Genomic DNA, 15632 nt, shown 5'->3' with positions numbered 1-15632 from the left:
AAGTCTGCTACAATTCCTAAATCCTTCTCATAATATGTACTTTCACTGTTCAGACCTCCCATTGAGTATTCGAATCTAACGTGATTTCCTACATGTAATACTTTGTGCCCATAATATAGCTTCTGTCATGATCTGCCTATTGTTTTTCATTTTTTCAATGGTTTCCTGGTGTCAAAAATGGCATTTTAATTTTTTATTATGTTTACTTTCTTGTTTATTCCTCAGGTAGTACAACTCCTAACAATTTGTCTCTCACAAAAACCTATACTGACTACAATAATAAAAATACTGACAGTTATGTGACAGCTATAATCACTCCAGTTTCTGAAGAACCGACTGTAATTATAGGAGATGGAACAGCATATTATGGTTATACAAATGGTGTGCTTGCTGCTACAAAAGCATACAGGTAAGCATATTATTTGAAAAGTGGGACTATGAGTAATTTTATACATGCTCCAATCTCTAGAAAGAATATATACTGTATATTGAAATGTTTAGATGAAAAACCCAGCTACAGGGGATGCACAGACCAGTGTGTTTCTTCGTCTTGTTTCCAAGCCCAGATAAATGGGAAGGTTATGTCAGGAAGGGCATCCGGTGTAAAATTTTTCCTGATCAATATACAGTACAGCAGGGGTGCCCAACTCCAGTCCAGGAGGGCCACAGTGGTTGCAGGTTTTCATTCTAATCCTTTTCTTAATTAGTGAACTGTTTTTGCTGCTAATTAACTTCTTTTGAATTAATTTTAATGGACTTCTCTTTTAAGATTTGTTTCCCTGAATTTCTTCATCGTTCCTCTGAATTGCTTTATTTCTTTCCTTAAATGACACCCAAACAGAAGTGAAATGTGAACTGAGTGAGCCAACAGAAGACCAACTAAGTCAGGGCCTCAAACTCCAACCAGTTGCTAAATGAGGTGCCGAGTCTTGTCGTTAATTAAACTCGTTCTTTAATTCCATGGCTTGTTGCTGCTCTCATTGTGCAATAGCAGACATTCTCGAAATTGTGGATTTTCTCTTTTCTAAGAGCAGATCAGCATTCCAGAGACCTTCACCTTTATTTATTTTCAGATATCGTATGATGGTCACAGTTTGCTGGTCCTGTTTTGTCTCATTTTGTATCTCATTATTGTTTGGCTGCTAGTTAAGGAAAAAGAAACAACAACAACATTTATTTATATAGCACATTTTCATACAAAAAAGTAGCTCAAAGTGCTTTACATAATGAAGAAAAGAAAAATAAAAGACAACGTAAGAAATTAAAATAAGACAACATTAATTAATATAGTGTAAGAGTAAGGTCCGATGGCCAGGGAGGACAGAAAAAACAAAAAAAAACTCCAGACGGCTGGAGAAAAAAATAAAATCTGCAGGGGTTCCAGGCCACGAGACCACCCAGTCCCCTCTGGGCATTCTACCTAACATAAATGAAATAGTCCTCTTTGTATTTGAGGTTATCACTGAAGGACTTGATGATGATGGTCATGCAGACTTCTGGCTTTTAATCCATTAATGTTGGAACATCACGGTGCTTTGAGCTGTGCTACCACCACAAAGAAACCAGAAAAAGAAACAGAAGAGAGAGTAGGGGTTAGTACGGATTTTAGAGCCACCATGAATAGTTATTATAATGAATTGGATATACAGAGTATCAGGATTAAATTACAGTGAAGTTATGAGAAGGCCATGTTAAAATAATGTGTTTTCAGCAGTTGTTTAAAGTGCTCCACTGTATTAGCCTGGCGAATTCCTACTGGCAGGCTATTCCAGATTTTAGGTGCATAACAGCAGAAGGCCGCCTCACCACGTCTTTTAAGTTTTGCTCTTGGAATTCTAAGCAGACACTCATTTGAGGATCTGAGGTTATGATTTGGAATGTAAGGTGTCAGACATTCCGATATATAAGATGGAGTGAAATTATTTAAGGCTTTGTAAACCATAAGCAGTATTTTAAAGTCAATTCTGAATGACACAGGTAACCAGTGTAGTGACATCAAAACTGGAGAAATGTGCTCGGATTTTCTTTTCCTGGTTAAACAATCGAGGGGTCTGAGTCTTCAAGAACAAGTCAAATAAAATGAATTCAAAAGAAGTTAATTAGCAGCAAAAACAGGTCACTAATTAAGAAAAGGGGTTAGAATGAAAACCTGCAGCCGCTGCGGCCGTCCAGGACTGGAGTTGTGCACCCCTGATATATGGACAATAATACAGATTTCCATACCGGATCAATTGAGGCCCTGGATAACAACGGCCACCACCAATGCTGTCAGCCAACAAGGTGCAGGCGGGAATTAGGCTACTGTTAGCCGAGGTGGATTCAAATTGTTCTATCATGGTGTGGATGGGAGGAGAAATGGAGTAGGAGTTATTCTGAAGGAACAGAATGTCAAGAGTGTTTTGGAGGTGAAAAGAGTGTCAGACAGAGTAATAATTATGAAGGTGTGATGATGAATGTTGTTAGTACCCTTTTGAGCATGAAGTCTGTTCTGAATGCTTTGAATAGTGATTAGGCACAAAGGTACATGCAGTACAGTTCAACTTTACTTCTAGGCAACTGAATCTCTCATTTAGGTGGTACTATGACCCACCAGTACAGTATTAATTCAAATGACTGCATAGAGCGCTAGATCAGAAAATTATGAATATCCCAAACGTACAATGGATCTACCTGACCAGTAGTTTTTAGTCTCCTCCTTTTTTTGCCATGGCACCTTTCTTGTGAGTAAAGAGGTGACTTATGTCCCCAACAGCCTGATGGATTGCTGAAGGTATTGTTATAGGTGGGCAGTAGTCATGTACCTAAACAGTACAGTACACAGAGCTGTGCATAGTAATCGAACCAGACAAAATTATCTGTTACACAAAGAGAGAATCAGTAAAGTATCTATCTATCTATCTATCTATCTATCTATCTATCTATCTATCTATCTATCTATCTATCTATCTATCTATCTATCTATCTATCTATCTATCTATCTATCTATCTATCTATCTATCTATCTATCTATCTATCTATCTATCTATCTATCTATCTATCTATCTATCTATCTATCTATCTATCTATCTATCTATCTATCTATCTATCTATCTATCTATCTACTGTCAGGGATACGCAAGAGCTGAACCCAGGAAGACAAAATGAAGTACAGAGCATTATAAGAGAAGGAAACTTAAGGGCAAGAGCAGGAATTTGGAGTTGTCTTCCTTTAACTGTGCTGCATTTTCTACAGATGAACAATATACTCTCACAAACAAGGAGGGCCTCTACTATCAAAGATGGGAGAAACTGTGATGGCTATTTGTTTTTCATTTTCATCTCGGACATACAGGCAGAAAAGATACAGTAATCCCTCCTCCATCACGGGGGTTGCGTTCCACAGCCACCCGCGAAATAAGAAAATCCGCGAAGTAGAAACCATATGTTTATATGGTTATTTTTATATTGTCATGCTTGGGTCACAGATTTGCGCAGAAACACAGGAAGTTGTAGAGAGACAGGAACGTTATTCAAACACTGCAAACAAACATTTGTCTCTTTTTCAAAAGTTTCAACTGTGCTCCATGACAAGACAGAGATGACAGTTCCGTCTCACAATTAAAAGAATGCAAACATATCTTCCTCTTCAAAGGAGTGTGCGTCAGGAGCAGAGCCTGTCAGAAAGAGATAGGAAAGCAAACAAATCAATAGGGCTGTTTGGCTTAAGTATGCGAAGCACCGCGGCACAAAGCCGTTGAAGGCGGCAGCTCACACCCCCTCCATCAGGAGCAGGGAGAGAGAGAGAGAGAGATAAAAACAAACAGTCAAAAATCAATACGTGCCCTTCGAGCTTTTAAGTATGCGAAGCACCGTGCAGCATGTCGTTTCAGGAAGCAGCAGCACAAAAGATAGCAACGTGAAGATAATCTTTCAGCATTTTTAGACGAGCGTCCGTATCGTCTAGGTGTGCGAACAGCCCCCCTGCTCAATCCCCCTACGTCAGGATCAGAGACAGAGAAAAGTAAGTTGGGTAGCTTCTCAGCCATCTGCCAATAGCGTCCTTTGTATGAAATCAACTGGGCAAACCAACTGAGGAAGCATGTACCAGAAATTAAAAGACCTATTGTCCGCAGAAATCCGCGATATATATTTAAATATGCTTACATATAAAATCCGCGATGGAATGAAGCCGCGAAAGGCGAAGCGCGATATAGCGAGGGATCACTGTATATGGAATATAAAACAAAGAGCCACTCACAGGATTAATAATACATTTTATTTGTTCATAGGTGCCTTTCTAAACACTCAAGGACACAGAACAATAGTTAAAACACACATTATAAACAAAACTAAAATACAGACAGGGCAATTGTAATCAAAGAGTTAAAGCAGTCTTAAACATATGAGTTTTAAGTTTAAATTTGAAAAGTGACAATGAATCAGTGTTTCTAAGCTCGGAAGGTAAAGAGTTCCAGAGCTGGGGAGCAGAACGACTGAATGCTGTGCTCCCCATAGTGGTAAGGGGGATGAAGGGGACAGTCAAGTGGATGGAGGAAGAGGATCTAAGGGTACGGGAGGGAATGGCAACATGGAGGAGGTCAGACAGATATGGAGGGGCGAGGTTATGAGTGGCCTTAAATGTTAACAGAAGAATTTTGAATTGAGTGCGGAACTTAACTGGAAGCCAATGAAGCTGCTGCAAGACGGGAGTGATATGGTGAGTAGAGAGGGTTCTAGTAATGATGCGGGCTTGCAGCTGAATTCTGGACCAGCTGAAGCTTATAAAGAGATTTGCGAGAAAGACCAAAGAACAGGGAATTGCAATAATCCAGACGAGAAGTGACAAGGCTATGAACAATGATAGCAGTGGTATGGGGAGTGACGGAGGGGTGAATACGATTAAAACGTTACACAAGTGGAAATATGGCAGACCAGGAGATGTGGGACTGAAAAGATAAAGTACTGTCAAGGATGACGCCCAGACTCTTAACCTGTGGGGAAGGGGAGACGGAGGAATTATCAATAACAAATGAAAAATGATCAGTTTTGGATAATGTTGATTTTTTGATTGGTATAGACTTCCACTGCTGAGATAAAAGGCTCCTTGTCTTTTTAACAGCCTTGCCTTTAGAAAATGGCATTTGTCATGGAATGAGAGTGAGTGGCACCTGTGTGGAAATGAAGCCATTGGAAGCCTGAACATGCTGCTAGCTTTATTGTGCATGCAACAAACAGAAAAATAATAAAAAGCTTCACATAAAGAAAAATATTCCACAAGCACACTGGAAAATACATCTATCACCCCCAAAATCCTGAGAGTATCACACCTGATATCATTCACCTAGCAGGTGCTGAGCTCAGGTGATGACTTCATACGACTGCATCAGCTTTAGAAATGTTAAATTATTTTGTTAAACAATGTTGAAAGTTCAAGAAAAAAGAAACAACCACACAACAACTTAAACACAACTGATTTACAATTATGTTTTTAAACATTGTCACAATTACAATTTAAATTTTTTCCACAGGATTGCAGTAGCAGCATTTACTAAACTGACTTTGAGTGGAAACAGAGCATCAAATGGAAATTTAATTGATACTGCAAAGTCATATTTTTCTATCACCCAGTTCTCAAATACAATTAATATTCCTGAAAATCCAGGTAAATTACTCTTATCAGCAATCTCATGACGAGTCTGTAAAATATGTTTTTATTATTTATGTATGTAGTTTATTCTGCTTTATATTAATAATGCAAACGATTTCTTTGTCAAAAATGTTCTTGCTGTCAATATTTACCATTACAGTTTACTAATAGAAAACTCATATTCCTCAATTGAAAATATTCCCCATATTGCCTAAAATCAATTGCATGGTTAATTTGCTGTACCAAATTGCGTTTAATTGTGTTATATATTTCCTAACAAGTAATTTTAGCCCCTTGTCATTGCTCTTCACAGTCTCAATTCAATTATACCCATCTTCTTTTCCTTGAGTGATTTTATTTTTTAACCTATGAGTAAGATATCTTTTAGACAATGTTTATCATAAAACAATTATCGTGTTTGCCTCTTAGCTGTCATTGGAGGAGCAGTGGGAGGAACCCTGGCAGCACTTCTTATTCTGGCTTTACTTACAGCGATTTTATTCATTTACTGGAAAAGGTGAGCAATTTTACAGTAAATGTTCACTAAGTCAGACCCACAAGTAACATTTAACTGATTGCAATCTTCCATCTGGAAAAAATTTGTTTCCAAAGATCCATGCAAACTTGTGATGGCAGCTTATTGTAATTCAACCAACACACATCTGTAATGAGATGGCCAAAACCATTATGGAATATTCGGACCCCGGACACAAACAGGCAGACACAGAATGTCCCAAAACACATGTGTTTATTTACAGGGCCACACCACAGTGCACAAAATAACCACAATAAAGTTCCTTTCGCTCTCTCTTCTGCCACCTCCAGCTCCTCATTCACAAGCTCCGTCCTCTTCCACCCGGCTCCCGAGTGGAGTGAGATGGCCTCATTTATACAGCACCCAGAAGTGCTCCCTGTGCTCCCCTGTTAACATCCGGCATTACTTCTGGGTGTGGCGGAAGTGCTGCAAGCGAGTTCAGCTCCTCTTCTGGCAGCACTTCCACCATACACCAGTTCCGAAACTGCCCAGGCGTCCCCTGGCAGTGGCCACATCGCTCCAAGGGGTTGAGGTCCCCAGGTCCGTGGCCCCCATACAATCCAGGGTGGCTGCCCTCTTCCATTCCAGGGAAGACACTGCCCTTCTCCCGGTCCTTCCCTTCTCACAGCGTCCTGGTGGGGCAAGGTCCCTGGACGTCTGTCACACCATATCAAATTAAATCAAAATCTTTATTGTCATTGTAGCAATGAGACATTGTACAACGAAATTTCGGTGCAATTTTCCAATGCAAAAATAAAATAAAAACAAAACACAATTACTCAAGTTAAAACTAAAATTATCCATTCATACATACGTCATATTGCACTTGTCCCATAGCCAATGTTGACTTAGGGCTGTATTGTAAACATGAGAGTGTATTGTATTGTAACCATGACAGTGCACTTGGTCAGATTGACCACTTAGCAGCATTCAGCATGGTGATGGCTGAAGGATAGAAACTGTTTCTCAGTCTATTTGTCTTAGTCTTTATAGATCTGAAACGTCTGCCTGAAGGCAGGTGTTCAAACAATGCATGTCCTGGGTGTGATGGGTCCTGAAGAATTTTCTTGACGTTCCTGAGACAACAGGAACTATGTAGTTCTTCTAGTGAGGGGAGAGGACAGCCAACAATCCGCTGGGCGACCTTAATGACCGTGTGGAGCTCTTTCCTCTGTGCTACTGTGCAGCTGGAGAACCACGCACAGAGACAGTAGGCCAGGAATGCTCTCTACTGTGCAGTGGTAAAAGGACACCAGCAGTTTCTCAGGGATGTTGTTCTTCCTGAGAACCCTCAGGAAGTAGAGCCTCTTTTGGGCCTTCTTCACTACCTCAGCAGTGTGTGTGTTCCCCAGGTCAAGTCCTCCCTAATGGTGACTCCCAAGAAGCGGAAGTCTAAGACCCTCTCCACACAGTCCCCATTGATGATGAGTGGCTGGATGTTGTCTGCCTTCTTCCTAAAGTCCACGATGACCTCCTTGGTCTTGGCTATATTTAGGAGCAAGTTGTTATTCCTACACCACCAAATCTACCAATAATATTTCATTAAATATTTATTTAACAAAAACAAATTTACCAAACAAGGGGAAGAAAAAATTCTAAGGACTAAAGTAGTAATACATAGTGCAAACAAATGAAAGAAAATTTTGATATTAACAAGAAACTGTGTAGAATAAATTAACAAGTAAGTAGGAAACAAACAAACCATGGACAAAGAACTAAGGCAAATCCAAAAGTTACATGGCCAAATCCATAAATCTAACAATTCAACAACACTTTACATCCAAGAATTTCAAAAGACAAATGCAGAAGAAGAGACTATGACATAAGCACAAGTAAAAAGTAGAACACTCAAACTGCCTAAAGAACAAACGCATTGAGCAGAGGCCCAAAGTCAATGCAACAGCAGTAAGCTGTGGTCCAACTGGTTCTTAACTCTGCTTCAGGCAACTGCAGTATTACTTGGAACACCACCAGAGGGAAGTAGTCTCAGTACAGACCACACCCCTTTAAACTCCAAACTAAACAAGGGCTAATTAATGAAAATGGGTTAAAGGAACAGAGACACAACAAACAAAAGGAGGGAAGGGAAGGAGCTAAGAATGAGGCCAAGATAAAAATATGACAAACAGCAGTATGGATTCCATTGCTTAGTTGACTCTATTTGGGCTGTTTGCTTTTCTAATAACTTTACTGTAATAAACTCTCTCTCCAGTCTGTCTCACACGTTCTTGTGTGTTATCCCTCAAAATCTTTGAATATGTAGTCAATAATAAAAGCTAAAAATGATGGAACTAGGTTTGTGATTTTAATTTAATTTACTTACTTTTTTTTACTTAATTTACTGTTAGCAGTACCAAAGGTTCTAAAGCATTTGAATTTTCACATTTTATTTGAGTTTTTACACTTTTGAAATTTTTTACTGGCTGAACATGGTAACCGTACTACTGACTTAATCCTAACCTTTTTACATTTAAACAGTACAGTATAGAAAATGTGCTTGTGCAACTAATCACTTAGATATTTTATTTGACATTTACTGTCATACTTCTTTATAAAGAACTATAGATGCATGAAACAAGTTACCTATCACTACTATTATAAGTGTAGCAAAAAGCCCTGGTGGCCTGTCTCTGCCGCTCGCGTATGTGGATTTCACTTTCATCAAACAACAAATCTTTGAATTCTCGCCTCTTCATTGGAAAGAAACACTACTTTTCCCTGATGGCAACAAGAATTAAACGATCTACAAGTCTCCGACTTAAAGTTTAAATCCGAACAATATATTTCATATCTTTTCGCTGTTCCGTTATTTCCATCCATCCTCTTCCGCTTTCATATTTCCATTATTCTTCCGTTATTTCACTGAGTAATAATTTCAATTTGTTTGTGCTAATGCGATCTTTACTATCGTTTTTTTTTTGAGACTTTTGAATTTCAGTACTTTCATTATCTCTAACCTGCTCTGCATGTGTACCGCGCCAACGTTTTTGAATTCTTTACGACGGTCTATTTTGTCATCTACTCTTTGTCTTTTATTTCCGGCAACATGCGTGGTTAGATCTCTTGGCACAAAGTCTCGTCTGGCGGGATGTAAAAGTATCTCTCTGAAAAAGTCTCGTCCCGTCCCAGGATTTTTTTTATTATAATAGAGAGACATGTTTTAAACAGGAATGGATTGGTAGATTTGGGCTGAACAGCTTTTTATGTATAAATCCAAACACCCTCCCACTCCACTGCCATTATTAACTTTTATGTTTATTCACCTTTGTACTGCCTCTGATTTGTGACATAATTTTCTTAATTAATATGTGAGAATTGTTTCATCTCTTAATTGTTGTTGGACATATTTTGTACTGCCTTGTTTGGTTTTATATATGGAGCTATTTTTACATTAGCATTACCCAATTCTGTCATTCTGTACATTGTTAAAAATAGAGCTTGAATATCACCTTCAATGTTATTACTTTTCATATGAATGCCATGTAGTAGGGTCATCTGCACTTGCACCTACCAAAGGTTTTAAAGGTTTTATCTGTCATTAATTTGTCTAGTCTTACTGTTGCCTTGACATTATTATATCATGACAAACTTCTGTGCAATATTCTCTAAGCTTGTTACATTAAGGGTGACCATGGTCAAGAAGCAGACATTTTGAATAGCAGACCAATTTATAAATATTCTTCACAGTCTTAAGTTTAAAGAACCTGTTAGTCAAACAGATTAAAATTTCAGTGAGGTTTCATGTCCAACTACAGCTTTCTACAACTATTTCAATATTCAAAATGATTATCTTATGCATGCAGATATGAGTAGGTACCTCTGAGTTTGTTATCTTTGATCCATAATATTAATGCAAAATTTCAATGATTAATATCATATATTAATAATTAATAATTAATATCATTATATTCTTTTTTTATGTATATTTCCAGGCGCAGCAAAAAACTTTCATCTTCTGGTAATACTGTGCCTTTCAACAAGTAGGTACTTGTGATTTTCCTGATGGTAGTTGCTTGTCAATGTTATGTGCACTATTAATACAGTATACCTAGAATTATAAAAACACAAATATATTTATTAATTTTCTTTCCTACCTAACTAATCCAGAATTGTATGAAGCTAATGCCTATCTTGGCAACAGTTAGTGCAATATGGAAATCAGCGTAAGATGGAGAAGGAATGCTGTAATATTACTGGGCACATGCAAACTTAGTCACAGTACCATTCAAAAACACCAGTTCATCAGATAGGAAAATACAGAAAGAATGGGCAAGCTCTGCAGTAGGGATCTGGAACCTAGGGCACATGTGCCACAATGGGCACGATGGCATTTTCAGTGGCACCCAGAAGATCAGTAGTCACGTCTACAAAATTATTTGATATTTCTCATTTAAACATAACTGCAGTAAAGTTTGTTCGATCTTCTCTGTTCTGTAGTTCAAAATTATCTATTCTGTAGTGTCATCAAAATGTATTTACAGCAGTTATATAAAAAAACAAAACAGTTTAAATTAGTCAATAAAAAATAATGCTTAAAAGAAATATTATGCATGTGTGAACTCCTCACTGAGTAGCAGCACACAATACTGCAGCTGCATTTCATTGCCAAATCATCTTATTGACGTGGCCTGGCATTAATATTGTGCAAATTGGCAGGCAAGTTCAGCAGTTATTCTTGACAATGTGGGTTTTGTTGTAACAGGGGACTGAGCTGCATGTTGTGATAATGCTGTGTGCTGAACATCAAGCATATGGCATCACTTCAAGATGAATCATGAGATAAAATGTAAGGATAAGGCAGACAGAGCAGTATTTATCAGCAGAGAAGTAGCAAAATATGTATAAGAAGCAAAGTAGTGTGTTCAAATCCTATGTAATACTAAAACAGCTATAAACTGTATTGTCAAGTATGAAAAAAACATTTACAGATGGCTAGAACTTTAAAGAAGCCATCCTAAGCAGTTTAGATAGATAGATAGATAGATAGATAGATAGATAGATAGATAGATAGATAGATAGATAGATAGATAGATAGATAGATAGATAGATAGATAGATAGATAGATAGATAGATAGATAGATAGATAGATAGATGAATGTGCAGGGCACTATATAATAGATAGATAGATAGATAGATAGATAGATAGATAGATAGATAGATAGATAGATAGATAGATAGATAGATAGATAGATAGATAGATAGATAGATAGATAGATGAATGTGCAGGGCACTATATAATAGATAGATAGATAGATAGATAGATAGATAGATAGATAGATAGATAGATAGATAGATAGATAGATAGATAGATAGATAGATAGATAGATAGATAGATAGATAGATAGATAGATAGATAGATACTTTATTAATCCCAAGGGGAAATTCACATACTCCAGCAGCAGCATACTGATAAAGAACAATATTAAATTAAAGAGTGATAACAATGCAGGTATAACAGACAGACAATAACTGGGTGGCAATGCATCTGGGAGTGAGGAGGATTATTGATTTATTGATTGTTTATTGTGTAATTTGAAGATTGTGGAGAAGAGGGTGCTTTGTGCACGTTTTGTCCTAATAAATATAATATTTGGACTTTTACCTGGTGTCTAACGTGTGATCTGAGGGTTCAAGGGGTCACAGGGACCCTAAATCTGTCACAACATGTATAACCTCAGGCAATTAGGTATAGTAAAAGACAAGCAGGAGTTAGGTTACAATTATTGATAATATTCATAAATAATAACAATATGCAAAGTACATGTGAATATTGGCAACCTGATAAATGTTGATGTGTAGTTTCAGGGGGCACACAGACTTAAAATGTCTCTAGTTAAGCCCTCATTTTTGGTCAGCTTTCTTCAGAACAGGCCGCATGCCTGTCTCAATATGGCTGCCGAGCTGTGCACTTCATTGTGTTGTCCTTCTCAGTTCATGGTGTGTGTGATGGTCTTTCATCAGTTTGGTAAGAGAGAGAGTGAGGTAAAGCAAGCAAATGTATAGGTTTTCTGTCCAACCCCTACAGCCAATAGGGCGTTGTGGTACTTAAAGGCTTCTGATACAACCCAATTCCAAACAGCCATACTTCAAACCAATGGGGGGACAGAACATCTTCATACCTACCCTCCAAAGCAGGTGTTAAGGTATAGCTTGGCAGTTAGGCAGTCTGGCTTTCCTGTGGGGGTTGACTGAGAGACTTCAGCAGAGAAATATTGACCAAACTTGTTTGAGGAATGTCCCCCCAACCCTGTCGTGAAATTACAAAGAGACTCATTCCTAAAAGGGGGGAAGGGGGTCTTAAACCATCAAACCATTGCTGTTATTATCTATAATGTAACACTAAAAGTATCTATCTATCTATCTATCTATCTATCTATCTATCTATCTATCTATCTATCTATCTATCTATCTATCTATCTATCTATCTATCTATCTATCTATCTATCTATCTATCTATCTATCTATCTATCTATCTATCTATCTAATATTACATTGCTTTGTCTAAGTTACAAATAAAGACATACTAAATATTTATCAACTTGTATGCAAAATTTTACATCACAACAGCTTGTTACCATAAGTGAAAATTAAACTGACCAATAAATCCAAAGTTTTCTGTGACTTCTGTGTATATCCAGAAACTGGGTGTACTGTATTCCAGGTTGGTCCCAATATTGCCAGAAAACATTTGGAAAATTCCCATAAGAGTGACTATTGAGCTAGCTTACAGAGATTGTTAACTCATGAAAATGTGTTATTGTGTAAATATCCAGTTGTTTTTTAACATTGTAATATAAACATGTTTTAATTTATAATATATAAATTCCCAGTAATTTAAAGTGAAATCAATATGTCACATTACATGCAATTTTACCTTCAAGTACCTAGTTTTATTATGTAAAAAATGAGAAAGTGGCTCATGAATTAATAACTACTACTTTTTTACTTTTTCCAAAATTGTCACAAGCATAAAATATTATAGTGCAGTTTTCACAATGTAAAATGTGAACCTGTAAATGACAATGAAGTACTTAAATGTTCCTTTAGTGTTAACCAATTTTTTTTCTTTTTCTTTTCGTTACAGAATCAAGAAGTAAGTATAACTTCATATTGATTATTTTGAATATGGTATGTATTGGCTATTTCTGTTGTAGGTGCCATAAACAGGACAGATTTCTTTAAAATAAATTAACTGAAAAGCATCAATATGCATGTAAACACTGACATTTGTATTTTTAAAGAAGACCTAGATTTCTGTAAACATGTCAAGCCAAGTGTATCCATGCCATGTCTAATTGAACTGTATATTCTTTAGAAATATTCCAGTAAAGGTTGAACACTATGAGGACTACTATCTTCAGCAAACTGCAAATGAAAACTGTGGTTTTGCAATTGAATTTGAGGTAAGCAGATACACAATTTTATTATTTAAGCTGTTTGTCTTTATTATAGTTCCCAATTTAAATTTCATTTTCTCCTGATAGTGGCAATCAATACATTTTTTAAAATGCAGGATATCTTTTTTATTAGCTCAGTTTATTTGCCATCACTTATATCCAACTGTTACCTTGTTTTCGATTTTAATGCAGTTTTAGAGTAGTTCATTGATTAGGAAAAAATGCTTTTGGATTGAATTAGTTTATGGTGATCAAATATGGGGTGAGTCAAAATCATGTTAACATTTGAATGGCAGAAACAGTTTCTTCACAAAACATACTTCATATGTGCAAGATGATTTACAGGAATGTCTCGACCTGTTCGCCATCATGTTCAACACATGTACCATATGTGGCATATAAATTGTCTACAAAAATTGTATACGAGTGCATACATAGCAGTGCCATTAGTGTTAACATAATTTTGACTCACCCTGTATTTAAAACAATACACTTTTATGAATTTGAAAGGAGACAATAGCTTTGAATGTTTTTTCCTGTTGTCCAAGCACAGCAGCAATGTGTCTTTATAATAAAATACTTAATAACTGATCTTCCTTCCTTCCTTCCAATGCACTGGCTTGTACTCCTGAAACTTTATTTATTTCTCCAACCTTCACCCTGACCCAACTACCTCAGGCTCCTTTTAACCTATTACAGGTGAAAGTGCAATGATTACACCCCACAGACAGGGGGGAACTAAGGAATTTACATGGGATGGCAGGAAGTTTTTTAAGAGGGTTGCAACATGAAAAAATTATTCTTTCAGATGCACATGGTTGTGAGAACCAGCCTCGAAGGGGACAGACACCAAGACAGCTTATGTCCGAAATACACACATTTTATTTTCCTCTACAATTACAGTGCACTAGTCACTCACTAAACAAACCTCCTATGATGAAAGACAACTTTGGATGGCGTTTTCCCTTGCCCGGAATGTCACCTCTCTGAAGGGGAAGGAGCCTGAGCTAGTGCGCGAAGTTGAGAGGTTCCGGCTAGATATAGTCGGACTCACCTCGATGCACAGCTTGGACTCTGGAACCAATCTCCTTGAGAGAGTCTGGACTCTGTACCACTCTGGAGTTGCCCCCGGTGAGAGGTGCCGAGCGGGTGTGGGAAGTCCGACTACTGTATATCCGCTTCTCTCATTTGCAATGGAAACTATATTCCCTTACTTTTACCTTACAGATGGTGAGACCACATGGCATCTCCATCCCCCAGACCCATCTCCAAGAATGTATGCTAGGCTCCCTGTTTTGAGAAAGAATTGCTTAGATCTATTTAGAAAACATCAAAAGATTTTTATTTGCTAATTGTTCTCTGTCATCTGCTTTTTACCCAGTTTGCTATACTTAACCCTAACAAGCTCAAACAGCCCGATAATAGCATGACTTTAAGAATCACTCAGCATACAAGCCTCACCACCATGCAAAAGCCACATCATTTTGGAGAAAAACCTATAACTACTGCAGCCCAAGTGTAGCCTCTGAAAGTCAGTGATTTTTGTTTATATGAATTAGAGGAGCCTTTCTGGAAAAAATATAAATTTGACAATTGCTATCAGCGGTAATTAATGTCCTGCCGTGCATTTATCAGCATTTACTGTATTTTTCTGAAAGAATACAATAGTAAAGAAATAGTGGATGACTAGTAACAATTATTATTTTGTAAGTTTAACATTTATTCATTTTTCAGTATATAACCATGTTAATGTATTTGGCTATAAAAATATGTAGTGAAGCATTTGGTTTACTCCTTTATCAGCCTAGTTGGAAGTCAAGTACAGAACACTTTATTGTCATGATCCTGTTAAAAAAATTATTACAAAAATATTTTTGAACATAAGAAGTTTTGACCTGACTATGAGAGGAAACCTACTTTGTTTGACTAGCTAATAGCTTTTTTAAATTAATATCTCATCCAACTTTCTAAAAGTTGTCAAGTTTCTGGTTCATCTACAGTGCGTGTTCCAGATTCTCAAAAGTCTTTGTGAAAAAGCGCTACCTGACATCAATGAAGTTCCCTTTAATTTCAA

General features: G+C 37.2%; 1 protein-coding gene across 1 annotated transcript in view; it reads left to right on the top strand.

The window, feature by feature from the left end:
- ptprja (protein tyrosine phosphatase receptor type Ja) overlaps positions 1–15632 on the top strand; it is a 203072-nt gene that overhangs the window by 159326 nt on the left and 28114 nt on the right. The window contains exons 19-24 of the mRNA XM_051922621.1: positions 226–409; positions 5508–5641; positions 6056–6143; positions 10094–10141; positions 13246–13254; positions 13468–13564. Coding sequence (XP_051778581.1) covers positions 226–409; positions 5508–5641; positions 6056–6143; positions 10094–10141; positions 13246–13254; positions 13468–13564 — 560 coding nt within the window. The remainder of the gene's footprint in view (positions 1–225; positions 410–5507; positions 5642–6055; positions 6144–10093; positions 10142–13245; positions 13255–13467; positions 13565–15632) is intronic.

This window comes from Erpetoichthys calabaricus, chromosome 2, assembly GCF_900747795.2.
Source record: "Erpetoichthys calabaricus chromosome 2, fErpCal1.3, whole genome shotgun sequence".
Classification (NCBI taxonomy): domain Eukaryota; kingdom Metazoa; phylum Chordata; class Cladistia; order Polypteriformes; family Polypteridae; genus Erpetoichthys; species Erpetoichthys calabaricus.
Note: the sequence above shows the minus strand (reverse complement) of the source record. Positions and strands in the feature narration are given on the sequence as shown.